General features: G+C 41.3%; 1 protein-coding gene across 1 annotated transcript in view; it reads left to right on the top strand.

The window, feature by feature from the left end:
• The window catches only part of Abcb1 (ATP-binding cassette, sub-family B (MDR/TAP), member 1), a 173,576-nt gene extending 148,234 nt beyond the window's left edge, over positions 1 to 25,342 (top strand). Inside the window, exons 21-28 of the mRNA XM_005387974.2 lie at positions 3,404 to 3,607; positions 7,072 to 7,172; positions 8,806 to 8,946; positions 10,319 to 10,475; positions 11,186 to 11,383; positions 19,928 to 20,134; positions 23,452 to 23,598; positions 24,726 to 25,342. Coding sequence (XP_005388031.1) covers positions 3,404 to 3,607; positions 7,072 to 7,172; positions 8,806 to 8,946; positions 10,319 to 10,475; positions 11,186 to 11,383; positions 19,928 to 20,134; positions 23,452 to 23,598; positions 24,726 to 24,929 — 1,359 coding nt within the window. The 3' untranslated portion in view covers positions 24,930 to 25,342. The remainder of the gene's footprint in view (positions 1 to 3,403; positions 3,608 to 7,071; positions 7,173 to 8,805; positions 8,947 to 10,318; positions 10,476 to 11,185; positions 11,384 to 19,927; positions 20,135 to 23,451; positions 23,599 to 24,725) is intronic.
• The last annotated feature ends 1,670 nt before the right edge of the window (positions 25,343 to 27,012 follow it).

Genomic DNA, 27,012 nt, shown 5'->3' with positions numbered 1-27,012 from the left:
GGTCAAATGGAATTTTTAGTTTTAGTACTTGTGTGAACCATTCTGAGGCAGAGCTGTTTCCCCGAACTTAAAACAGTGGCTAAAGTGTTCTTGAGGTTAAACAGGTTGGTGACAATCATCAAATGAGGAAATCCTAGTCTTGTTATCACCGATTGGCAGAGAGAGGATACTTATGCCCTGTTGATGCCACTGGCTGGGCTGTTTATGGGGGGTGTATATGTGTGTAAATAACATGGACACTTGGCGTGTATGTGCATGTAAGTAGCAAGGATATTTGTACCAATATATGCAGACATGGATACTCCTATGTAGGTACATGTATGTTTGTCTGTATTCCACAATGGAAAGTGGTGTTGCCTTACTTACTTTTCTCTCATTGCTGAGACAAAATACCCAACCGCCCAAATTAAGGAAGGAAAGGCTTATTTAGCTCACAGTTTGTGGAGGTGTCAGTCCGTAATCAACTGGCTCCAAGGCAGGTTGGCATGGCACAGGGGCAACAGGTCAAGGCAGCAGAAGATAACAAAAGCATCAAGAGCTCAAGGGGGGAGAGCAACCCTCTTTTTCTCCCTTATATTGTAAGCAGGCTACCCACCCTCGGATGGGTATACTACTACTCACACCATCTCCCTGCCCTCCTTTTGCACAAGCTCAGGATATTTTTTTTTTTTTTTTTTTTTTTTCTGGTACCGGGAATCGAACTCACAACCTTGTGCTTGCCAGGCAGGCGCTGTGCCACTGAGCTACATCCCCAGCCCCTAGCTCAGGATATTTACAAAGTGAAGACCCTGGCTCCCTGCTGACTCTTTCGTTGAACTTCTAAACTTCTGAAGTTGACACAGTGTATCAACTGATAAAAGTGTGATTAGGTTTTTAGTGTAAAAATGTTAGATGACAGCCATGCCGTTATAAACTCATGCTACCCAAGGAAGATCCACATCAAATTTGTGTGCATGTAGTTAGTGATATTTGTGTGTCTAGACTAATTTTTTGCTCATATTTAACCTTCCCACTGATGAAACCTCTTCTCAGATGTGTTTGAAAATTATTGAAATGTCTTAATCCTGCTAACCACAAACCAGAATAAAATACAACTCAATAATTTCTTATGTCATGTTGAGCCTTTTAATTTTATGTTGATATGTGGTCCAAAGTTCTGCAGAGTTAAAGGCAAAGGAGAGTCATATACAAATCAAAAGCAGCTAGGTTTTTAATTGTTTTTTCTGTGAGACAAAGCTGAGGTCGTGATGAATTTTGATATTCCTGAACTCAGAAGGAAGTTCAGGATACAGCATTTTAGTCTAATTAGCACAAAGACTTTTAAATTATACTTTCAGTGCCATGATGGTGTTTTGAGGAAGAAATAGCAGGAGCGGAAGTCTCAGAGACAAGTGATTGGTCCTCAGAGTCCAGTGGAATAGATGTAAGACAGCGAGCGTTAGGCTTTAGAATAAGCAACGGCCACCAGTGCAGCACCGGCCAAAGCCAAGGGCTGCAGCATATCAGTCTCCCTTCAGCATAAAGGCCTGGATATTTAAAATACAAATACATATAGATGTCAAGCTCTGGATGGTAGTCAAGGGCTAGAGAAATAAGATAATTCTTCTTAATGTGTGTGTGAAGGTTAACGGTAGGAAATAGATTAGGAGAAAGACTTGTAGAATCTGAGAACAGGAGCAACCTACGCTATCCCTGAGACACAAATTCTCCAGGTTGCATCCTTTGACCTTCACGTGGAAAAGGTGTGAGACAGAGAGATGGCGCTGAAGGTCATTGTATTCTGACTTGAACCAAATATTTGCAAAGCAGTCCTTGAGTTTAAACTCAGTTATTGTGCCAAGTAAAAATAACATGCACTTCATTAGTTTTGCTGTCTCGTTCAGCCCTCATACAGTTGTCTGTTGTGGAATTTAAGGTACATAAAGGCTAGTTGTGGTTGTACCTCCTTTCCTTTTTTTTTTTTTTTTTTTTTTTTTTTTTTTGGTGCCAAGTATTGAACTCAGGACCTTGTGATTGCCAGGCAGGTGTTTGTGCCACTGAGCTATATCCCTGGCCTCCTTTTCCCCACTGAATGTTAGTCTAGTGCTTCTGTCAGAAAGATATGAAATGATATTAGAGGCATCGATGTGGGGAGCTATGAAGGATTCTTCCCCAGAATTCAGAGGAGACACCTTTGATTATTAACATGCTTACTGATGTTTTTCCTTGGCAGAGATTTGTACAAAATCACAGGCATGGCACTGGCTAGACTGCACTGCATTGCGTTTATCTGAGACCAGCTCCACTTGAGCAGAAGAAACCTTGGGAGAGGAGAAGAATACAGGCCTGTTCCAGACAGAGCAGGCCAGGGCCAGAGCAGGAATTTGGGATTGGTTTGAGGACACAGGGCCTTTCCAGGGCAGAAGGGGCATGGAGGACTGAAATGTAGAGGGTGGATAGAATTGGCTTTATAGATTGACTTCTGTTTTTTTCTTAATTGTGTTAGGAGTTGCCTTTTGTTATTTCACTTTTTATCAGCCTGTGTTCGCAGTAGGTAAGATGACGCCCTGTGGAGAGCTGATGCATGTACATAACCCAGCTGGACGCCTCCTTTGTCCCTGAACTTCCATTCTTCCCCTGCCCTTCATCTCTCGGTCCCCTCCCCATTTGCCAAAGATTTTTCTCCCTGTTATCATCTGTCCTTTATTTTGCTGTTTAATTTATTTATACTTTAGGAAACCTTGTGCTATTTCAGCCTGTGTGTCTCATTTATTGCACTTAACATTGTGACCTCAAGGTGCATCATTTTCTTATAAATGATGCACATTCGCCATCTGGCTTTCAAGGGGACAGTCACTGCATAGTGCCCGAGGCCATGGTCAGGCTCCCTGTGACATTCAAACCGAAGGTTGTAATACTGCTTGACATAGATTAAATTTGATAATTTTCAATTCTGTGTATTCATTCCAGATCCATCCCAGGCTAAGTTAAACACAGGAAGCATTTCAAATAGGCCCAGATAGATTTGAATATCCTTAATGGGAACATCTAGTCTTAAATTGTAAATAGATATGTGATAAACATTGCGAATGTGCACTTACAGTCCCAGTTTAATATAATAGTCACAATCTTTCTTACTGGCAGAGCTTGCGCTAGTGGTGATGCTTTGAATAATAAAGATTTTCTTTTTAAAAAGCAGGAAAGAAATGCACAGCGAACTCTGGACTGTTGATCTACTTCCAGTATTCATTCAGAAATCATGGAAATCTTCCTTTGTAGAAACCCAGTAAACTTTCTTCAAGGAAATCTTCGCTTTTATTTCATAACTGAGATGATAATTAACAGATATTCAGGAAGGTGGATCACCATAATCCGGTTTTGAATCTAATATAAAAATGTGTCCCAAATTTGTTTCTCTTTTCAGGCTATCGGTTCTAGGCTTGCTGTAATTACCCAGAATGTAGCGAACCTCGGGACGGGAATTATTATCTCCTTCATTTATGGCTGGCAGTTGACACTTTTACTCTTGGCAATTGTCCCCATCATTGCCATAGCAGGAGTTGTAGAGATGAAAATGCTGTCTGGAAATGCACTCAAAGATAAGAAAGAGCTAGAAGGTGCTGGGAAGGTGAGTCCGGCTAAGTCTAGTTGCTATCTAAGCAGAGAAAAATATTCTTATCATGGATGTTCTGTTATTTCAGTACTTACTGTGCTCCGAGAATGACTCTATAACCATTTTTCAAGGCAGTGTTGTTACGCCTAGCGCACAGATTAGAAACGGCAGCTTCATGCCGCTGTCCTCAGACTCTTTCTCTCTCACCTCCTCCCGTGAGTTCTTTCCTTCTTTGCTTTCTCCCCTGTCGTTGCATTCTACCTTTTTTCTTTCTCTCCCTTTGTTCCTTTTAAGCAAAGTTAAATCCATCTTTAATCATGACCCCTTCTTCACCCTACCTCGATTTCTCCTCCTGCTACTTACTTAGCTGCAAGCTTATTTTGTCTTATTATTTAACAAATACTTACGTGGCATTCACTGTAGGCATTTTGTGGGTGGGAAGGGGATACGGGGCAGGAGGAGAGGGGCGGAGAGGAGGAGAAGGGGACACAAAATGGTTAGGATTTGATGCACATAGGTACTAACTCCCCACAAGATGTGTATCCGTGGGTACTGCAAGGACGTATTGATTAAAAATAAATTTTTAAAAAGCTTGTGCATTTTTTCTTTTTCTTTCTCCAAAACTATTTAGTACAAGATGCTTTCTGGGAGAAACAGTGCTATTTCCTCCTCCTTATATGGAGAGTTCTCCTTCCTCATGCATTAAGATGAGGTGATTATATTGTGAAGTGATGATATTGTTTTACCATGCAAGGTCTGGGACTAACTCACTTTACTGTGCTGTACACTGAAAGGCAGTGATATTTATAAATACATCACAAAACACTCCTGCTTTAGTAAGTGATGCACAGAAAATGTTTCTTAATACCATTCCATTGAAGTTCATCATAAAATCTTTTTTAGCATACATTGCTGTAGTTTGTTCAGTGTTCATAGTAATCCAGAGAACCTCTATTCTCTGTTTGAATGCTTATAATTAAAAATATTTCTAATGAATCTGAACAAGTATTTTCATTGGGGCGTTTGATTGAAGGTAAATTTTTTCCTTTACTGCCTTTCTTTCTGTCCTCTTAGGATTCTAAAATGAGCATATACTATTTATTAAATATGTTTTAAAGAGCCAGGCATGGTGGTGCGTGTCTGTAATCCCAGTATTCTGGGACGTTGAGGTAGTAGGATTTCAAGTTGGAAGCTGAGGCAGTAGGATTTCAAGCTGACAGTAGGATTTCAAGTAGGATTTCAGCCTGGGCAATTTAGTGACTTAGTGAGACCTGTCTCCAAATAAAACTTCTTTAAAGAGCTGGAGATGTAGCTCATTGTGAAGGCCCCAGGTTCAATCTCCCATACAAAAAATTGTGTAAAAGAAATTATAAAATATTTTAACATAAATTAAGTCTGGGTATCTTCCTGTCATTTTAAGTAGCTTATGGTAAACATAGTTCAGTCTCCTTGGATTGTCTGGATCAGATAATAATATTATTGTTTGTTACATAATCTCACCAGGTAGACCAGGCTAACCTTGAACTTGAAATCCTGCCTCGCAGTCTCCTGAGTGCCACCATGCTTGGCTTAGAATACTATTTTTAATTTTTTAAAGAAAGTTTGTTTTTAAGTCTGTTCTTAATTTTTTTCTATAAGCCTTTGCACTAATATTAAAAACTGACAATGTCTTATGAAATATTTGCTGTTATGTCTGAATTTAGCTTAATTTGTGTTTGATTTGGTGACACATAAATGAGATTGCATGCTTGTGATTTCTAAGGTACAATTACTTTAATGGGCTGTGTCCTTGGGAGAATTAGTTCTGAGCAGTGTAAAGCCTAGAAAAAGACAGCCATCTTAAACAATGGGAGTAATGTCTCTTGTCGATCTGTACTGGAAACAATTCAGGAAGTTTTGAAACCCTCCAGTCCTCCTGCTCACTGACAGGTGAGAACCATGAGACCAAGTTCAAGGTCCCCTGGCCGACGGGCTGACGCCACGTTGCCAGTGCAGCTGTTCTGTGCACTCTCACTCCATGCCTGCTGGCCAGCCTTTTGTTTTTTTTGATACTGGAAATAGAACTCAGGACCTTGGGCTTGCCAGGCAGGCGTTTGTGCTAATGAGCTATATCCCCAGCCCCTGCCAGCCAGTCTTTGAAAGGTGGTGCAGGGCGATTTGTCCCCATTGAGCAGATTTGTTGGAAGTAATACACAAATGGAACATAACTGAGCAAAAGAAACTTTCTGGGAGAAAAACTGTTAGTATGTGTCATGTTCCTTCCATAGGTTGTGCTCTTTGATCTAGGAATTTCAGAGTTTAGAACTTTGCCTAAAATTCATTTAATACGGGTGAATACTATCGTAGAAGGATATTTATCATAACACTATTATTAATAAGCAAAGATACATGTTTAAGAATAAAGGAATACTAACTGGAATACCATGTGACCATTGAAATTTATTATTAATGTATATTTAATGACCATAGGATATGGTCTTGATATTTGTTAAGTCCACGAAAAACAACCGAATATAGAATTGTGTCCCTATTTGGCTAAATGTGTAAACCAAGTATGGTGGCACCCACTGACATCCCACTACCAAGCAGGCTGAAACAGGAGGATTCTGAGTTAAAAACAAACTGGGCAAGTTAGTAGGGCCTTGTCTCAAAATAAAAAATAAAAGGGCTGGGGATATAGCACAGTGGTAGATACTCCTCCCCAGTACCCCAAAAACAAACAAATAAAAATAAACAGGTCTGGAGCTGTAGCTCACTGGTACAGCACTTGCCTAGCATGGATGAGGCTTGGGTTAATTCTTCTGAAACACACATACACTCATGCACACACACATGCGTGTGTAATATGTATGCTTCACAAAAATGTACATAATCTAATGTGTAAAACATACCAATATGTAACTTTTTATTGCTTTATTGAAAACATAAGTTTTCAACATTTTCCAAACATTATTGAGTTGTTCTGAGTAGCAATTGAAAAGATAAAGTAGAATCACATTTAAAAATATGTAAAATAACTACTGTACACAACATGTTACCATCATAGAAGAAAGAACATTGGAAACAGTGTAAAATACCGAGTTCCTAAGTCAATTTTGTGAAGCTATGTGGCTTTAGACAAGTGCCTAAGTCTCTTTCTGTAAAGAGGGAAGGTTAAAACTGGTTGATCGCCCTTCAGTTTGATAAGTTACTTAGTATCTTTTTCCATAAAGAAGATACACATAGGAAATACCAAATGATAAATAAATACTGTGCAATTATAAAACTAGGGGGGCTGGGGATATAGCTCAGTGGCATAAGCGCCTGCCTGGCAATCACAAGGTCCTGAGTTCGATCCCTGGTACCAGAAAAATAAATAAATAAATAAATAAATAAATAAATAAATCATAAAACTAATCTCACTCACCTGTTTTAGAGAATTAAAACTAACTGCCCCCGTTCACCCCGTACCTCTTGGCGATGGGTGATGTCTGTTACAGATCGCTACCGAAGCGATAGAAAACTTCCGAACCGTCGTGTCTCTGACTCGGGAGGAGAAGTTTGAACACATGTATGGGCAGAGCTTGCAGATACCATACAGGTAAAAACCACTGGACAGTAGGAGGTCAGTATGAGGAGTTTTTGCATTAGCAGAGTTGTTTTTGGAAGGCTTACATTGTTCAGAGGTAGGACACAAAGGAGAAGTACTTGTACTTAACTGGGGTAGAAGTGTTGAGGCCCTGCTGAGTCAGGGGCATCTCTGAGGTAGAACGTGAAACAGCTGGTCGGGGTGGGGAGAGGAGGGGAAGATACTGTTGAGAATGAATCCCTGGGCTCCAGTTGTGGTGGTGACCCTATTCTGGCTGGGGCTACAGGCTCTTTGTGGATCATGCACGTTGAAGGCAGTACACACTGGAGTGGCACTTCTGGGTGTACATGTTGTGACTTTCTTCTTTCTCCCCCGGCGGAGGACCTTCTGCTCTTCCTCCAACTCAGCCGTCCCAGGGAGGGCTTCCCCAAGTGGTGTGAATTTGACCAAGCCCTGGGTCTCTGAATCTCAGCTTCTTCTGTTTCAAAGGAGACAGCTGGACCTTAACGATAGGTTTTCCAGCTTTCTTTTTCTTTACTAGGACTTTTTTTTGGAAAAAGTTTGCACTTGAAATCCCAATAGATGACCAAGATAAAAATAAAGTTGATATAGTTGAAGTGTGAGTCTGAACCCAGAGGGCTGCCCATTTACCAACGTGTTCCTACCCACACTTCCACAGCACTGAGTTCACATCCCCCAGAAAACCTAATCTCAGTTCTTTTGCAGTTCCTTCAGTAAGTACCCCAGAGAATCGAGTGTTTCTTTTTATTTCCCATGTTTACTCATAGGTACTGTACCTCCATGGCATAAATAGATATCCAGCCAAACACCTAGCAAGAACATCCCTATTCCTCCAGAGGAGAGGCAGGAACATCCTTATTGCTTTGTGTCACACGACACGTTAACCTTCAGTTTGAGGTGTTGGGTAAATGTGTGTGGAGTGAATGTTAACTATATATAGGACACATATTATACGTTGAGTAGTCGGGAAAGGGAGGAGACTTTCATTTGTTAATTCTTAACAGATTCTGTACAGATTTCATAGGTGTCTTGGTTACCTTTCTCTCATTGCTGAGACAAAATACCTGATGCCCAAAATTAAGGAAGGGAAGGTTTATTTAGCTTATAGTTTCTGGACGTTTCAGTCTGTACTTGGCTGGCTCCAAGGCCAGGTGGCAGAGGGCAACTACTGATGGTGGTGGAAGACAGCAAAAACAACAAGAGCAAAACGGGGAGGAGTGGCAGCAAGCAGTCTCTTTCTCTCACTTAGGTATGCAAGCTATCTGCCCCAGGGCGTTGTAGCACTCACACCCAAGAATCAAACACTCCAAAAGCTGGCCCCATGACTTCATGTGGCTTTGGGGGGACACCCAGACACAAACCATAACAATAGGCTTAATTCCTCACCACATCAATACATAGAGGTGCAGCTGGTCTTTTACTAAGGATGCAGACACTGATCCTCAGAGTTGAGGCACATACTTAAGTTCACACAACTGGAAAGTAAAATGAGAATGAAACAACTGTTTGGAGGGTAAACCTATTTTTGTCACACTTCTGTGCTCTGCCGTCAACCAATGAAAAGTTACATTTTAAAGGACTGAGAAATGAAACCATAGTAAGTTTTCAAATATATTCTTTTCAGAAACTCTTTGAGGAAAGCACACATCTTTGGAATCACATTTGCCTTCACCCAGGCCATGATGTATTTTTCCTATGCTGCTTGTTTCCGGTTTGGTGCCTTCTTGGTGGCCCAGCGTTTCATGGATTTTGAAAACGTTCTGTTGTAAGTATTGGGTTAATATTGACAGTATACTGCAGAAGTAATCCTGGGGTGAACATGCCGGATGTATAGATAGAAAACCCTAGGTGCAGCCTCATGAAGAGATTTTGGTGATTGAGAAAGTGGTATTTGCCTCTGGGTCTCTGTGTGTTCCCATGGAAACACCTACTTCCATAGTAACTTCAGCCCTTCCACTCCTAACACACACATCTGACTTTTCCAAGTCTGTGGCAGGGCGAGTGACTAGGCTCAAAGGTCTCTAGAGGGCGTTGTCATTTGAGAAGAAGCCTAAGCCTGAGGGAGGGACCTGATGACTCCCTGTAAAGGGCTGTGCAGCACAGCAGCTAGTACATGAAAGTGGTGTCCACCTTCTCCACGTCCTGGAAGATCCCAGGATAAATTAACTTTTCCTTGATAGAGAACAGTTGCAAGGGAAGTATTGGAGAAATGAAAAATGACAAAGGAAAAACTAGATGAGGATTTCTCTGCTACATTTCCATGGCTCTAGAAAGTTATACTGTGGTCTAGAGAAGTCAAGTTTAAACTTAATTGTGCTACTAGTATACCAAAATAACCAGTTTAGTAGTGAAGACTCTGTGTGATCTTTCTGATCTTGTAGATTTGGTGACTGATAGAACTCTGTCCTTTGACAGTACATAAAACTAGAAGTAATAAAGTTTTACATTGAAATCAGAATCATGTGAGCCTCAGAATATAATGTGTTCGGATATTTCTGCACTGACTTGCTCACACATTATAGTTAGTTCAGGGTGGCCCTAACAGAAGATTTAAAGTGTCTACTTTCTCATATGTACATGTGACATGTGATGTACAGGTGTTATTTGTGATTATAACCTAGAGATCAAAGTTAGACATTGTGGATATTAGGTCTTGATTGGATAATTACTTGATACATCATTTTACTTTGAACTGATGAATGTCACTCTCACTAGGACATTTAGGTTTGCAAAATCAGTCGTCCAAGTAGGTAAAGCAAAGGGGAAACCCGTGTGAAGAGTGGTAAGTGGATCCCAAAGGTTTGAATGAGAAGAAGAACAAGATTAACAATCTATGTGATTTATTTAGAGGAAAATTTTTTTTAAAAAAAGAAAACTAATGGTGCAGTGTCTTGCTTTAACAGAGTTGTAGGGCGCTGCTGCTCAAACACACACTTTGATAAACATTATTAAAGACACCAAGGACATTTACAATAGTGTTAACACTTGAAGGACAGCCCTATGACAGGTTTTTCTTAGTTTATAGAAAACTTTATCTGCTTTACAATTATTTGAGACAATGCTCCCTGTTTGTAGAAGTGTCAGCTTTCTAGCAGTGCAGCTGTAACCGTGCCTCTGCTTCGTCTTCTGTTCTCCAGGGTATTTTCCGCCGTCGTCTTTGGCGCCATGGCAGTCGGGCAGGTCAGTTCCTTTGCCCCTGACTACGCCAAAGCCAAAGTGTCAGCCTCCCACATCATCATGATCATTGAAAAGGTCCCCGCCATTGACAGCTATAGCACAGAAGGCCTGAAGCCGGTGAGTTTGAGTTTTCCACTGTATGATCTGCTCCTAATTTGCTGCATAGAAGTATTCAAAGGGGAAATGTAATAAACTGTGTGCCTTTTAAAATGCTGATAGTAATATAAAAATTTGAAATCATGGGTTATTTCGGTAAGTGTTAATAACAGGTGCTAACATCCAGTTCTTCTACATCACAAAGTTATGGGGAGGTAAGAATACTGCTGGCTTTATAAGCAAATCAGGTTCTCTGATGTGTAAGTTACTCAATTCTGGGGGAACAAATTTAGCACATTTGTATTGTACTTTTGTATTGGATTACTAACTCATTCAGTGAAAACATTGGCTCTGAGATCTTACTTATTAATTCTAGCAGTGTGACTCAGTCTTACCTCTAGTGGGATCCCGTTTTGAAAACTGCTGGTGGAAGAGGGATCCCACTACTTTTGAAACCTGCTGGTGGAAGGGCTTAGGTCAGTGGTGGTGAACCTATGGCATGTGTGCTGCAGCGGGCACACAGAGCCTGCTCTGCTGGCGTGCAAGCCAAGTAGCCCCAGGAGCCAACCACTAGATATTCAGGTTTAATTGTGGTGTTGGCACTTTCCAATAAATATGTGGGTTTTGGTTGCAGTTCAGGCACTCATCTCTAAAAGGTTTGCCATCACTGGCTTAGGCCTACTCTGTGTTTCAGTGTTGCAGCAAACTTACTCTCCCTGTCCTCATTTTAGAGTATGCTGGAAGGAAATGTGACCTTCAGTGATGTTGTGTTCAACTATCCCACCCGCCCAGACATCCCGGTGCTTCAGGGCCTGAACCTGCAGGTGAAGAAGGGCCAGACGCTGGCCTTGGTGGGCAGCAGCGGCTGTGGGAAGAGCACAACGGTGCAGCTCCTGGAGCGGTTCTACAACCCATTGGCTGGGACAGTGGTGAGCGCTCTCCCGTTCAGCTCATTTCAGGCTTTTCATCACCTGGAGGCCTGGCTATGTTTTTCACTCTCGAGGACAAGTCATTGTTTTCCAGTCTCTTAAGCACTAACACCACTTAGGGAAAGTCTGATAGTGTAGGCTGGGTGTCCAGGCTGTGTCATCTGCCTCCAGCCTCTCCCTCAGCACTGCTCCCGAGTCACCTTTTTAATACTCGCCTCTTGTGTGGCTAAATCTGAGCCCACATCAGAAAAGGAAGCACAAAGTGAAGTACTCAGAAAAACAGAGAAGGGGAGCTGGGAGAGACAAAGGAGATAAACGAAGGATGGGCTGTGTTTCAAGAAGAAAATGGTCATCAAAAACCGATGCTGTGGACTGATTAGAGAAGTTGAGGACGGAGCCGTCGTGTAGGCTCTGGCAGTTCATAAGCTTCTTCTGATGTGTCATACTCTCAGGGAAGTGCTGATGGGAAAGACCACACCATGGCTGCGGAATGGCTAGGAAGGGAAATGAGACTTCAGAAGGTGTAGAGTACCTTTGGTCATGCTCATACCTTATGTATTTGTTACTACGGCTTTGCAATATAATTTGAAACGGGGCTATTTCAGTGCCACCTGCTTGCTCTTATTGCTCCAGGGTACTTTGCCTAGTTTGGTTCTTCTGGGCTTCCGTATGAATTTTAGAATTATTAGACCAAAGGTAAAAGAGGCAACTAAGAGCAGCAGCCTGAGTGGGGAAGGCAAAATGCAGGGAACACGCGTAGGAAGGGGAATCTGGAGCATTTTTATGGCTAAAGATAAGATAACGTATATGATGGAGAGAGGGCATTGAAACATCTTCCAAGGGAAAACAGAGAAACAAACAAAACAAAACCCAAACACACTAAGACTGAAACATTTGGGGGTATGAATGAACAGTGTGAAAGAATATCTTTGCATTTTCTGAACTAAGAAGATGAGTGAAGAGTCAGAATTAGTAATTCAAAACATTTGAATGCCTGTCAGGGGAACATCTTAGATGTTGGGCCTGAGCTAAGAGTCTTAAAGGGAGTGGTGAGTTTAAAGATGGTCATGGGGGATAGGAAAAGGCCAAAGTAGGAAGGAAGAGGATGTAAAACAAGAAATTTTTATGTTGGCATTTAGTCACTGGTTGTACTCAGTGATGATATTTAAAGTAAGAAATAGCTGGAGTGGCATGGACACTGACTAACAAGCTCCGTGTGGACCCTACTTGCAGTAACAACTGAAATGCAGAAGAATTTTCAACCTGTAGTCCAAGGCTCTTTTTTTCCTTCCTCACAGCAATTAATCACTATTACTCAGAAAAAGATTTTTATTCTACTCAAAGACAGTTAAGACTTTACCCCGCCTCATCAGACTTTAATTAATCAGTATATTTAATGTTGGTCTGTAAAGAGTTCGAGGGCGTGATGTCTGTCTCCGAAGATGGAAACTGCAAGCGTAGAAATATACTTCCATGCATTGTTAAAGCAGTAGACCCAAAGCTGGTTGTAAGGAATAAATGAGATTTGCATATGCATGAACAGTGGAAATGCTTGTAAGTGCAATAGATAATGAATGTGGCAATAATTGGTAGGTTTTTGACTTAGTGCAAGAAATAGGCCAGTTCAGCTGAAATAGAGTTAGTAACAGTACTGGTTCTCCAGGATACAAACTCCACTCCAGCATACAAAATTCAACAGCTTTTCCATATACAAGATAGGAACCCACTTGAGAAAGAAATCAGGAAAACCATTCCATTCTCAATAGTATAAAACAAACACTTAGGAATCAACTAACCAAGAATGTGGAAGACCTTGGTAATGAAAATTATGGAGCATTGAACAAAAAAATTGAAGACATTAGAAAAGGGAAAGACTGGGCTGGGGATTTAGCTCAGTGGCACAGCGCCTGCCTGGTAAGCACGAGGTCTTGAGTTCAATTCCTGGTACCAGAAAAAAACCAAAAAAAAGAAAAGGGAAAGACTTCTTTTGTTTATGCATTGGCAGGACTAATATTATAAAAATGGACATATTACCAAAAGTGGTGTACAGACTCAGTGTGATCACTATTAAAATACCAACAGCATTCTTCACAGAATTAGAAAAAATAATTCTAAAATTCATATGGAAGCCCAAAAGAACCAAACTAGGCAAAGTACCCTGGAGCAATAAGAGCAAGGAGGTGACACTGAAATAGCCCCATTTCAAATTATATTGCAAAGCCGTAGTAACAAATACATAAGGTATGAGCGTGAAAGCAGAACTGTACACCAGTGGAACAGAACAAAAGACACAGAAACAAACCCACACACTTAGCCATCTGATTGTTCACAGAAGGGCCGAAATCATGTTCTGGAAGAGCTGGATATCCACGTGCAAAGGACTGAAACTAGATATTTCTCCCCCTGTATTAAAAATGAAGTAACAGTGAATCAAAGGCCTACATACAAGCCTGGAATCTTGGAAACTGCTGGAAGAAAACACAAGGAAGTGCTTGAAGTGATAGGCATGGGTCGGGATTTCTGAGCAGGACTCCAGTTGCACAAGGATAAAAAAAAAAAATGGGACGTACATAAAATAAAAAAATCTTCAGCACAGCAAAGAAACAGTGAAGAGACAACCTTCAGAGAGAGAAAATCTTGGGGCTGGGGACTTAGCTCAGCGGCAAAAGCGCCTGCCTGGCAAGCGCAAGGTCGTGAGTTCGGTTCCCGGTACCGGAGAAAAACAAAAAAAAAAAGAGAGAGAGAGAAAATCTTTGGTAGCTCTTCTTCTGATAGAAGTTTACTATCTAGACTATATAAAGAACTAAAAAACACCAAACAACAAACAGCCCAATCAATATATGGGCAAATTAGTAGAAAATTCTCAAAAGAAGAAGTACAAATGGCCAATAAGTCTAGAAAAACTGTTAAACATCTTCAGTCATTAGGGAATCAAAACTACATAGAGATTCCATCTCACGCCAAGTAGAAAGGCTGTCATCAAGAGTAGAAGCAACAATGAATGTTGGTGAGGATGTTGGATGAAAGGACCCTCCTAAACTGTTAGTGGGTATATAAACTAGTACAGAAAATGAGTATGGAGATTCCTCAAAAAAAAAAAATAAGATTAGATCCAGCCATATCACTCCTCGGTATATTCCCAAAAGACTTAAAGACAGCATAGTATAGTAATACATGCATACCTGTGTTATAGCAGTGCAATTAATTCATAGTAACTAAGCTGTGGAAAGAGCCTAGATGCCTATCACACGATGAGTGCATGAAGGAAATATGCAGTGGTACACAGTGGAATATTATTCCGCCATAAAGGAGGAGGAATTATGCCATTTGCAGGAAAATGGATAGAACTGGAGACCATTATGTTAATCAGAATAAGCAAATCTCAGAAAGTTAAATACTGCATATTTCTTCTTATATAAGCAATCTAAAGGTAAATAAATGAAGTAGAGGTGACAGTAAGGTGGAAGTCCACTAGAAGGGAGACTTTTAGAGATGGGGAATGGTATGAGGATAGCGGGTGGGAAAGGGGAAGGAGATTAATGTGGATGAAAATAGTCAAAATATGTGCATTAGTAACATGAGAAAACAGGTCTCGGTATTTTGTATTACTAATATGCACCAATAAAACAGAGTAGTGGTTCTCAGACTCTCAGACTTTATAGATTATCAGTCATGAAAGATGTAAAAGTCTCACAGCCCTGTAATGCACTCGTGTCACTTTCCAGGAGGAAAACAAAATGTATGATAATAAAATGTTGGAGTTGAAAACAATAGCAGACAGTAAATAATTACACAAGAAGGGATTAGTTATAAGCAAATGATGCTCAAATCCATCATTCTTACATGGCAGTAAGAATTCATTGATAGGAACCTATGAACTGAATTGTTAAGGGTTACTAAATGATATTTACAAATAAAACTTGGCACGTTTACTTGAGTTTATTAAGGACACTTCTTGTATATGATCATACAAGAAGAGATTAGTTAGGGATTAGTAATGCTACAAGTACATCAATACACCCAGTGCATAATACTTAATACAGACCATATCTTTCACAGTTCAGTGTGGAAAATGGAAATCACTCTAGCTATTACAAGTAGATAAGCATTTAATAGAGGAAATCAAGTGCTACTTGAAAGGGCTGGACAAGTGGAAGAAAGGCTGCTCCCAGCTTTCCAAATCATAGCACTGCAGCCATGATGCTACTCTGGCTAAGACATTGCACAAAACTATGCAGATGTCATAGCGGTTCCAAACCTGAACACCCCAGATCGGGGTCTGACTACTGCAAAAACTCATCTGCTGGAGATGGACCTCTGCCCTCATACCTGACACATTGTATCTCACTGGTAGAACCTAACTTACCACCAGAACCAATGGAGCCTCAAAAAGAGGTTTCAGCCTTCTAGTCCCTTGATATGTGGAAGGGCAGATGCTGAAGTTTACGGAAACAAATGCTGAGTCTATACAACAGGAACCATCTCACGACACCCCGATGTGTGTGCTGGAGGCAAACTCTTCTCATTTGTTACAGTAAGCTCTACAGTCTGCTTCTGTGCATAACATGAGACCTTTCAAAGACTGCCAAGGGGCGTATGGCATCCAGACTTCTTACCAGAAGTGTCCCTAGTAAACTCAAGTAAATATGCCAAGTTTTGATGGTAAATACCAACTAGCAACACCTGATTTAGTTTAGTAAAATACTACCAATTAGTCTGTACTGCCGTGTGGGAATGATGGATTTAAGCATCATTTGATTGCTTAAAAATTGAAGAAAGGACTTAACCTGGAGGACCACCCTGAAATCATAAATTTCACAAGTCTCTTAGGAGTCCATGGGTCATAACTTTGAGAAACCCTGACCTGGAGTGGTGGCTCTGAAACTGTGGGGTATATTAGGATGGCTTGGAGAGCCAATACAGAACACAGCCGACCTGGATCATTCAAGGACAGTAGGGCCTTGCCTTTCATTTTTACAATTTTCACAGCTGATTCTGATGCTAGCTATAGTGTAGGAACCACTGAACTGGTGAATTTTAGTGAGGGTTTTGGTGAAATTGTGGAAAGTCTTGAAATACAAGCAGTAGGATTAAAAGAGGGAAGGATCCCAGTTTGTAGCGCCTGAAGATCTTGCAATTTTAAGGATTCTATTTAAAAGAAACAAAACGGAAATTTGAATTCAAAAATATTTAGGAGGGAATATTTACTTCAAATTTAAAAACTCACACCAAAATCTAAGTGCAAGAACTTCCAAGATTCTGGTCCCAGGTTTATCTGGGACAATGATGTTCCATACATAACAGCAGACGGAGGGTCCCAGGCTCCAGCAAACCCTGCACGGGAAACCAAGTGTTCTGGCCTTGTCATTCTCACCTCCCACAGAATATCGCTTCTGCCCCAGGTCTTCTGGTGGCAAGATTTCAAGGACATGGAGCAGTGAAGTTCCTAGCAACTGCAGAAATACTTAAGTATCAGGATAGACTTGTATAACTAAAAGGTTGTTTGGAAATTGCCTAGCAGAGTTAAAGAGATCTAACACAATATCATCAAACTGTAAGCTGCTGTTACTAAACATGAAGAAGGTACAGACAAAAGTGAACCATTTTATTCTGTTAGTTTAGATTGTAAGCTAAGGCAAAAGCAATTGCAGGAGTTGATGTGGACATAAGTAAGGGTCAGAATTCTGACCAGAAAACTGATGCTTTGGCACTAGTTCTTGGCTATTCCTCTACAGATAACAAGTCATATAAAACAACTTCAGAAAAGGAGAGACTTGCACATCCTGCTCAGTCAAAACAGCTGTGCTTTGATCTGTTTTATATTATGGGCTTGTAAACATGTTTTCCTTAAGAAAGACTTCTTTAGCTAGCAGAGGTTTTAAATAGTTTGCACTTTTAGTGTATTGCGCCAGGCAGAGGAAGCCAAGAGTGTTATCATACTCCGTGTAATGAAAGAAATTCATCAAAATACACTGCAGTTATCCACATTTGCCTGTGATCTTATTAGTTAGACAGTATTTGTCTTTTTTCCAGGGGTATAAACCTGGAAGGATTTTTAAAACTTTTTCTTTCCTTAAAATATCTATTTACCAGGTACAGTATCCCACCTAAGAAGATCTGCTGTTTAGCCATGTCCTTGTTTGGTTTTTACTGCCTGTCTCCATCCTCAAATTTCATTTCAAATTTCAAATTCATTTCAAATTTCTTTATTCCTTAAGACTATTAGGAAGCCTGGAGCATAGTGCTCAGAATGGTCTCCGTGGGAACAGGGCTTAGTACCAGTGGGACCATGGCTTTCCCCCACACCTAGCACTTGCACAAGAAGAAGCTGTGTTCCTGAAGAAAGATTTCACTTAACTCTGATTAGCTGCTCCCAGGGGCCCCAGAAAGGCACATGGAATATAGTGCGTATGTGGCTCAGAACACGCATCACCACTATGAGAAAAGCTCAAAGCTGAGTCACTTGTGTCCTCCACAGAGGTCATGAGCAGTTCTGTCACACGAATGTGGAAAACCCTCTGCAAACAGAGATGTTGGGGAGATATATCTGCACCAGACATGAGGGCTCTTCATCAGCAAGTCAGTAAGGAGGCCTCATGAGTAGTCTGCAGAACACACAGGTAGCCAAACAGCCAGAAAAAAGGACATGCTTGCCTTTTCTACTTCTTTGGTTCATTAATGAAGATGTCATCTGCATCTGCCTTTTCAAGTGCTTGTCTACCTTTCTATCCTCTATAGTTTATCACACAGAGTATATTATTGTTGACCCTTGAGCTCTTACCCTATGCACGGTGCTATGCTAAATGGGTCTCTATATGATCTCATTAAGCCTCAATTCTCTGAACTGAGAAACTGTCAGCATTCTTGTATTGCCCTCAAAGAAAGTAAAAGAAATGGATTGTCTCTCCCGAGATCAGCAGGTGCAGAGATGCACCAGCTGCCCTGCAGTGTGCACCACTGTTCCACATGACCACTGCATCTGGCTTCTCAAACTTGAGTCAGATCAGAAACCTGATCCACAGACCCATTATGTGATCATAGTTATGTTTATTTCCACTCTGATTCAGAGTGTTCTTAGTATGAAAAACTGAGATGTGGGAATAAGGATTTCAGGATACAGCCCAGAAGAATGGAGTATTAGTTTCCTGTGGCTCATATAACCACAAATTTCCTGGCTTAAAACAGCACATGTATATTACCTTACACTTACGGAAGTTATAAATCTGAAGGAGGTCTCACTGAGATAAAATCAGGGTGTCTCCTCTAAAGCGAAGGCCCCAGAGCTCAGACCCCTCCTCCCAGCTGTTCCAACAGGAATGAAGGGGCCCAGGGCATATTCTGCCTTCTCCTTCTGGCCAGACCATTATCTCCATGGAGGAGCCCTGGGTAATCATGACTATAGAGGAAAAAGTAAACAGCCTATTGCTGGACACTGGTGCTAGTCTCTTGGTCCTTCTTTTCAATCCTGGCCTTCCTTCCACCCGTCACACTTCAGTGAAAGGCATCACTGGTGAGGAGGTAATCCACCATTTTTCACAACCCTTAGGCTGTAACTACTTGTTAAATATTTCTTGCATATCTCGGTTTTCCTGAGAAACCACTTTGAAGATACCAACATGTATCGCAGCAGCCATTGATAATTTCCTGCCAATCTGTCCATAACTCTGTAATGTTTGTATTGTTCCTATGCTGTTTTGTAAATGGATGTATGTTTATTACTATGTATTTCCAACAACAATCATTGAGAACAGTCAATGATTATTTAATTGATCACTCATGTATAGCTGTTTGTTTTCTCTAGAAACTACTTTGAAGATACCATAGTACAACAACCATTGATAATTTCCTACCACTTTTGTCTGTAACTCACTATTATTTGTCTATTTGTTTTCCTGAGAAACTATCTTGAAGATAGCAATAGGTAAAATAACAACCACTGACAATTTCCTACCATGTTGTCTGCAGTTTGGTAAGCGCCCCCTATTACTATGTTATCCTTCTTTCACTCTTTAAAAAAAAAAAAAAAAAAAAAATCAGGGTATCAGCAGTGCTCTGTTTCTTTTGTGGACTGCAAAGAACAGTCTGTCGTCCTGCCTTTTCTAATTCCCGACCCCTTCTTCCATCTTCAGAGCCAGCTTTATCTGACCAAGTCTTCTTATATTACGTGCACGGATACTGTCCTGCCTGTCTCTTTCACAGTTAAGAACCCTTAGGATTCCACTGGGCTCACCAAGATAATCCAGAATAATCGTTTTTAGTCAGCTAATCAGCAGCCTTAATTTCATCTGCAGCTTTAATACCTCCTTGACTTATATTTGCAGGGAAGGAGTGACAGAAACCCATGTTAAAACATCAGAAACATGACCTTTCCTCAGAGCGTACAATTACGACCTTGTTAGATTAACCTTAACAACCCAAAGCAAGACAAACGCAACTTTCCCTTAATCTCAAAGCACTTTGACTCTTTTAGAAGTAATAATGCTAATTCTGCTAAATTCAGAGTGTGCTGCTCTGGAAGTTGACGTGTACACTCTTTTTTTTCAGCTTGTGGATGGCAAAGAAATACAGCAACTGAATGTGCAGTGGCTGCGAGCCCAACTGGGCATCGTGTCGCAGGAGCCCGTCCTGTTTGACTGCAGCATCGGGGAGAACATCGCCTACGGAGACAACAGCCGGACCGTGTCCCAGGAGGAGATTGTGAAGGCAGCCAAGGAGGCCAACATCCACCAGTTCATCGAGTCGCTGCCTGACGTAAGTGTCCCTCCAAAGTAAGGACCCAGGAGCACGGAGCGGTCTCTTTTGCTTATTGTCTGATTTTCATTATCTTCACTCTTCCTCCTTCCCCTACTCCTCTTAATCCTCATTGCTCTTTATTTGCAATGCTAGGGATCAAACCCAGGGCCTGGTGTGTGGTAGGCAAGTGCTCTACCACTGAGCTACAGTCAGTGTAATCAAATGATGGAGCCTTGTCATGCGATTTCTGAAGGGCTGGTTTGCTGAAGGTGAGGAGAAGGTGTGAACCAGAGCATAGTCCCACCTGTATTCAAGTATCTGGCCACACCTCCTGCCTTGGTTATTAGTTTTATTTAGTGGGTCACCGGACCCTCCTTGTTTTTTTTTTTTTTGTTTTTCTCCGGTACCGGGAACTGAACTCACGACTTTGCACTTGCCAGGCAGGTGCTTTTGCCGCTGAGCTAAATCCCCAGCCCCCGGACCCTCCTTGTGAAGAAGGGTTGAAAGTGTTGGATTCAGGTTGAAGAGAGAACTTTGCTGGGGTAGGCGGCCTGCAACAGCTCTCCAGCTTGTAGACTTGAGCCTCCGCTTTCTTCAGCCCTAGGGTAAATGGGTTATCTAGAACGCCTTTCCTCTTCCCTCCATCCTTTCTCTCCTAGTGCAGGGACAGGGCCTGCAGGCAGCAGCTGGGACTCCGCTGTGGCCCTGATGCTTCTGGTCCTGTCAGGGAGGCAGGCACGACCACCCCTCCCATTCTTTCTTCATTTGTCTTCCCTCTACCTCCTCGCTGCTCTTCTCCAAGCCCCGGCCTCACTCTGTGGAGTCACCAGCCTCTCTCTGAACACAACTGAGCCATTGGGACAACCATGGTATCGTGTAATCATCGTGCATTCCATGGGTCCTGTGCTCCATTCTTATGATTCAGTGTTGAAATACACCTTGAGCTTTGTGCTGTGCCTTTGAATTCCTCTAGAGAGTGGTGGTGGCAATGTGTTAATCAGTTTTTAAGACAAAAGATGTTAATGTATGAGTTTTTTCTAAACTAAAACCTCAGTACTCAGTTTGAATTGCAGTGTTGGCATTTTGAGATAAATAAGTGGGTTTTGGGTTGTAGTTTGGGCACTCAGCTCTAAAAGGTTCGCCATCACTGCTGTAGGAGCTTAGGTAACTGGAACCTCTCACTTTCTCTTTGGGCCTGGTAAGTCCTATATTTTGAAATGCATCTTGACCTTGCTCATCTGTCCCCTCCCATTATCAGTAGTTATGTGCTTTATTACAAGGAATCACCCCTAAGAAATAAAGCTCAGTACCCTCAAACCAGAGAGGAAGGCAATCTCCTCACGTTAAGGGATGGTAACATCAGGTAGTCCCAACTCCTTCCAAGATTTCCCTTTCCTAAGGCTCTGCTTCAGATTCGGCTACCCCTAAAGCAGTCCCCAGGGCAAAGGCACTGTCCTGTTTCCCTTTAACAGTTAATGGATAACTGACTTTTCTTGAGGCTTGAACACTTAAAATGTAACCTTCCAAACTGTTGTAGTCAGTGCTTATGAGAGCTTGCAGGGCTGGGGCAAGGCCCCTGAAAAGACTGCACATGCTGTGAATCAGGTTTAATGCAGGACACAGAAATTTACATTAGCTTACAATACCTACCCACAGGGTCAGGTGCAGAAGAGTACAGAGATCTGTCTGAGCACTAGAGATCCCAAGAATCCAGCCAAGGCCCTGGAGCCCACAGCAATGTCCCACCTGAGTTCATATCAGGAGGCTGAGAAGTCGCAGATGGAAAACTGAAGGGTGTGCGCAGGCAAGCCAGAAAGCCAGCGCCGGAGCTGAAGAATCTGTACCAGAAACCAAGAGACGATGCTCAAGGCAGCGGGGAAGACCAGAGCTCCTCCGAAGAGAACAGCTGAAGCTTCTCCAAGGAGAAGCTAAAATCCTTTCCTCCTGTTCTCCTTTCACCCATTTCCGACAACAGTCCTCCTTAAGTGGATCTTCCACAGCCAGAACCAACTGTCTCAGCTCAGCTGGGCGTTCCCACTCAGGCTGACAATTAATCAAGTAACCACCACACAAACCTGTCACTGAGAAGTCAGCGAGTCTCAAAGTATGCACATGTATCAACGTCACCTGGGCACTTGCTAGAACTTTTCAGGCCCAGTCCTACCCCTGCTGACTAAGTGGATTAATGGTGCCTATCCATCACACCTGTAGACATCAGCGGTCATTCCCTACTCTGCTTTCCTAAGATTCTGGATCAGCACACTAAGTTCTTAGGTAATGAAGTTCTGTTTTTGAAGGATATATTGTTTTTCTGAGTTACTAGTACTAGGATTCACCTATACCCACCGAGGCTGAGGGTTCATCTTCTTGAGGCTTACAGCGCTCTCGCCTGCCTCAACAGGACACCGCTGCATTGGTGCAGCCCGGTAGTACCTGTGCTGGCGTGAGACACACTACAGCGTGCCTGCTACAGCTCCGGCTGAGCCAGTCCAGCATCTGCCAAAACCTCACCAGGAGATCTCTCTCTCTCTCTGTCTCTGCCTCTCTTTCTCTGGTTCTAAGCACCATAAATCAGAGTTCCCGGATATCACAAGTAAAAATAGGCAGTATTATTTAAAAAATGAGTTTTATAGTCAAAATCCAGGTGTAAGAATCAGAGCCCATTGTCAGACTATAATTTCAGCCTGACCAGAGCTGAAAACGATATGTTTTCTAAGACGTACCTGCTGCTCTACCCAACTTCTGCTTTCCTTGATGATGATTCTCTACTGTGAGAAACAGTGTGGAAAAATTTTGGAAGAACTTTAAAAACAACAAGTTTTTGAAAGGATACTTCAGTTTTCTTTGTTAGATATCAAAGCAAATTCCTTAGCACACACTGAAATGGTTTAAGTGTTGAAGATGGCTTCATAAGAACAGATACTAGAAGGCTAACATCCCAAGATTTTTTCTTCCTCTCTTTAAAATCATGCCGCGGGTGTCAGCTGCTGGTTCTAAGTCAGTGTCTTCAATTACTATGTACAGCCCATTCAAATAAAATTCATTGTTTCTACCAATCTTTGTCCCCAAAATAATGAGAGTTGAAGATGGAAGATAATAGCATTGCAACAATATTCTTCCTTATGAAACATCTGGCTGACTTACAATAGAACGTATAATTTATATTTTCCAAAAGAAAGATTAAACATAGCATTTAGAGTACTTTTGTTGAAGTCTCCATAAACACACTCTTCCTTTCTGGACCTAAATTTTTCTAATTGTTCTATGAGAAAAATATCCTACTTTCCGAGAGCGAACTGTGTTTGACTTTTGTAACAACAAACTTCTGTATACAGAAATACAACACCAGAGTGGGAGACAAAGGAACCCAGCTCTCCGGAGGCCAGAAACAGCGCATCGCCATTGCTCGCGCCCTCGTTAGACAGCCTCATATTTTGCTTTTGGATGAAGCCACATCCGCTCTGGATACAGAAAGTGAAAAGGTAGGAGTTAAAATGGGGTTCATTCATACTTGAATCAGTTGTACGTAAAAGGCTTAACTGTATGCTTTTCTCTTCCAAAAGAAAAAAACAACCTTGAGGCAGATACATTGTTTGTTGCTTATGGCTGCTTTCTGTGGGATTTAAATACTTTCTGTAACTGTCAGTTAGGAGAGCTAAGATGAGACAGGGCGAGTTAGTGATAGAGTGCACATGGCCCAGAAACCAGCTCAGCTGACTTCATGTTCCACTAAGGAGCTATGTGCAGGAAGCCTGTTCCCACGTCAGTGGGCAGATTCTTGCAGCAGCCCTGTGTGAAGTGTAAGGCAAGGTTAGAATCTGGCTGTGCCTTAAGAAAAATGTGGGCAATCATTTTCAGTTTGAGAATAGTTAAGAATTCAGCTATTTAAAAGGCAGCTGCTTATGACAGGTTTTCTGTCCTAATGAACTAACGTTGAACTGGGCGTGATGGTGCACACCTGTAATCCCAGCACTCTCTGAGGATGAAGCAGGAGGATCAAAATGCAGGCTCAGCCTGGGCAAGTTAGCAACTTAGTGAGTGAGATAGCCTGTTTCAAACGATTTTTAGAAGGCTGGGGATGCAGCTTAGTGTGAAGTCCCCGGCTTCAATCCCTAGTGCTGAAACAAACACACACTCACGGTGAGGGAGGCTGTGTTTGTCTCTGTTCATACTTCCTGATTTGCTGTGGAGCTGCCTGAAGGGGCTGATTTTAGGAACGTTGGATGGTAAGGAGCACTTGGAAAAGTTTTCAAGTTATTGGCTGGGCGAAATTATGGCTGTAACTTTAAGACTGGAAGCAATCCGGGGCTGGGGATTTAGCTCAGCAGCAAAGCGCCTGCCTGGCAAGCGCAAGGTCGTGAGTTCGGTTCCCGGTACCGGAGAAAAACCAAAAAAAAAAAGACTGGAAGCAATCCATGTCAGAATTTAGCTAAATTGGGACTCAGATAATGTCTGATGAGATAATGTCTTGGTTTGTAAAATCTGTTCTGTTTCATTGACACAACCGTTAAAGAACAAATGAGAGAAACTGTGGAGCTTATGATGGAGAAAGAATTAAAGGGTGATATTACATATTATTACAAAAATTAATTCATGTGATACTGAACAGGTTGTCCAGGAAGCCCTTGACAAAGCCAGAGAGGGCCGCACCTGCATCGTGATTGCACACCGCCTCTCCACCATCCAGAACGCGGATGTCATCGTGGTGATTCAGAACGGCAAGGTCCAGGAGCACGGCACACACCAACAGCTGCTTGCACTGAAAGGCATCTATTTCTCAATGGTCAGTGTCCAGGCTGGAGCAAAGCGCTAGTGAAGTCTGACCATGTGGGATCTTAAATATTAAATAGTTGTGTTTAAATATGACATTTGATGAGATCAAAAAACAAGCACTGGTTGGATTAGGTTGTTACCTGTTAAACATTTCCTGCCGTCACTGAAGATAATACCAAGTGCAGCATCTTCAGAGACTTCATAACTAAAGGATCATAAACAGAACCATTATCAAGTGGGGAGTGGGTAATGGTTTTAATTTTATTACAGAATTCATAAAAGGGTTTGATGTAATTTTTGATGAAGTGTGTAATTTTATTTATACTTTGTCATTTGAACTGTAACTGACTGTTGCTAAAAGATTATATGAATAACAAAAAGTACTGATATGTTTGCCAAAAGTGCCTACAATAAAGTTAGACTTTCATATGCTTGGGACCATATTGTCTAAAATGTATGTGAATATGTGTATTTTTACAATTTGAATAGTATAGATAGTCTTGGCTTCCAAAAAATGGATCCTTTAAAAATCCACTCATTGTTGTGAAATACCTAAACAGTTTAAATCCATTTCATTAGTTTTTTCATGTTTGGTGTTACAGACCCATCTGGCTTCTATCTTCTAGAACTAGATCCTGCTGATTCTTGCATTTTGTATTATTATGAAACTTAAACCTATCACACAGATTAACATGGTTTGGGAAGGTTGAGTGGGGGAAGTTGTAAAGTGTATATTCCTCAGATTTACCTTAAGTATTTTGCATTGCTCTTATACAGGTATCTTCAAGGATTTTAATATTTTTGAACCTTTTCCTGTCTTGATAATGAATTGCTGTTCCCAGTAATTAGTGTCTTAAAAATCTGATCTTGCTGATTTACAGATGTTTAGAATGTGCCATGGGTTTAACTACTTCATGATTCAGACCTGAAAAAAGAAGAAAATACCACAAAATCTGGTCTCCTGTCTACAAAATTTTACATAAATTTAGTGCAAAAGCAGTGCAAGCCAGATTGAAAATCATAAACTTAGGACCATACTTGTCATAATTACTATGAACAGTTAATGTCTTTAATATATAAACAACTTGTAAAAACAAAGGCTTCTTCTCCAAGAAAAAATGGTCAAAAGAGGTGATCTAGTAATTTTCAAAGATGAGAAATGCATGAGAAAAAAAACAAAACAAAACAAAACAAAAAAATCAAACCAGGGGCTGGGGATTTAGCTCAGTGGCAAAGCACCTGCCTGGCAAGTGCAAGGTTGTGAGTTCGATTCCTGGTACCGGAAGAAAAATGAAAAACAAAACAACAACAACAACAAAAAGAAATGCATGAGAAAAATTATACACTCTCAGTCACCAAAAAAAGATTAAAGCATAATACTTTTTTTTGCCTATGATGGATAAATAAAACTATTGTGATAGTCTTTATAGTGTACTCAATCATTGATACAATTTTCAGTGATTAACAGCATAACAAAAGCTGTTAAAATGGATATCCTTTGAGATAGCAATTTCAGTTCAAGGAGAATAAATTTAGTTAAAAGATATATAAAAGTTGCTTATTGTACTACTATAAAATTAAAAATTGGAATAATCTAAATATTTTACAGTAAAAATTATGCATTAAATTTTGGTATATTCACAAAATGGAATCATTAAAAAATTAAATTGGACAGCCAAAGAGAGATTCCCAGTGCTTGCCTCCTGCTCTGCTAAGAAGAACCACAATAGCAAATAAGTAATTGAGTTTTGAGGTAGGTGGCACTTTGGAACACAGAAAAGGAAAGACGGGAATTTTGCAAGATGCAGAAACCTGGGATATAGAGAGTAGAATAAAGCACACATCTGCAGTACTGTTTCTGCTTCCAAGGAGCCTCCCCACTGTGAGGGCAAAGGTGAACAGCTGTCTCTCAACAGGCCCCCCCATTATGAACACTGGCAACTTCACTGCGGATGATGGTCTCAACAGCAGGAGGGGCAGTTCAAAGAGCTTCCAGGAGTTTTCACTGTAGCTTTGGCCCAGAGATGGATTGTGTATTGTCTGCCCCTCAACTCATAGATCCCAAGCTGCTGCAATATGGGCAAAATATTGGGAGCAAAGATACGTACACTGCTGCCCAAGCC

The sequence above is a fragment of the Chinchilla lanigera genome, unplaced genomic scaffold (genome assembly GCF_000276665.1).
Source record: "Chinchilla lanigera isolate Chin_1 unplaced genomic scaffold, ChiLan1.0 scaffold00031, whole genome shotgun sequence".
Classification (NCBI taxonomy): domain Eukaryota; kingdom Metazoa; phylum Chordata; class Mammalia; order Rodentia; family Chinchillidae; genus Chinchilla; species Chinchilla lanigera.
Note: the sequence above shows the minus strand (reverse complement) of the source record. Positions and strands in the feature narration are given on the sequence as shown.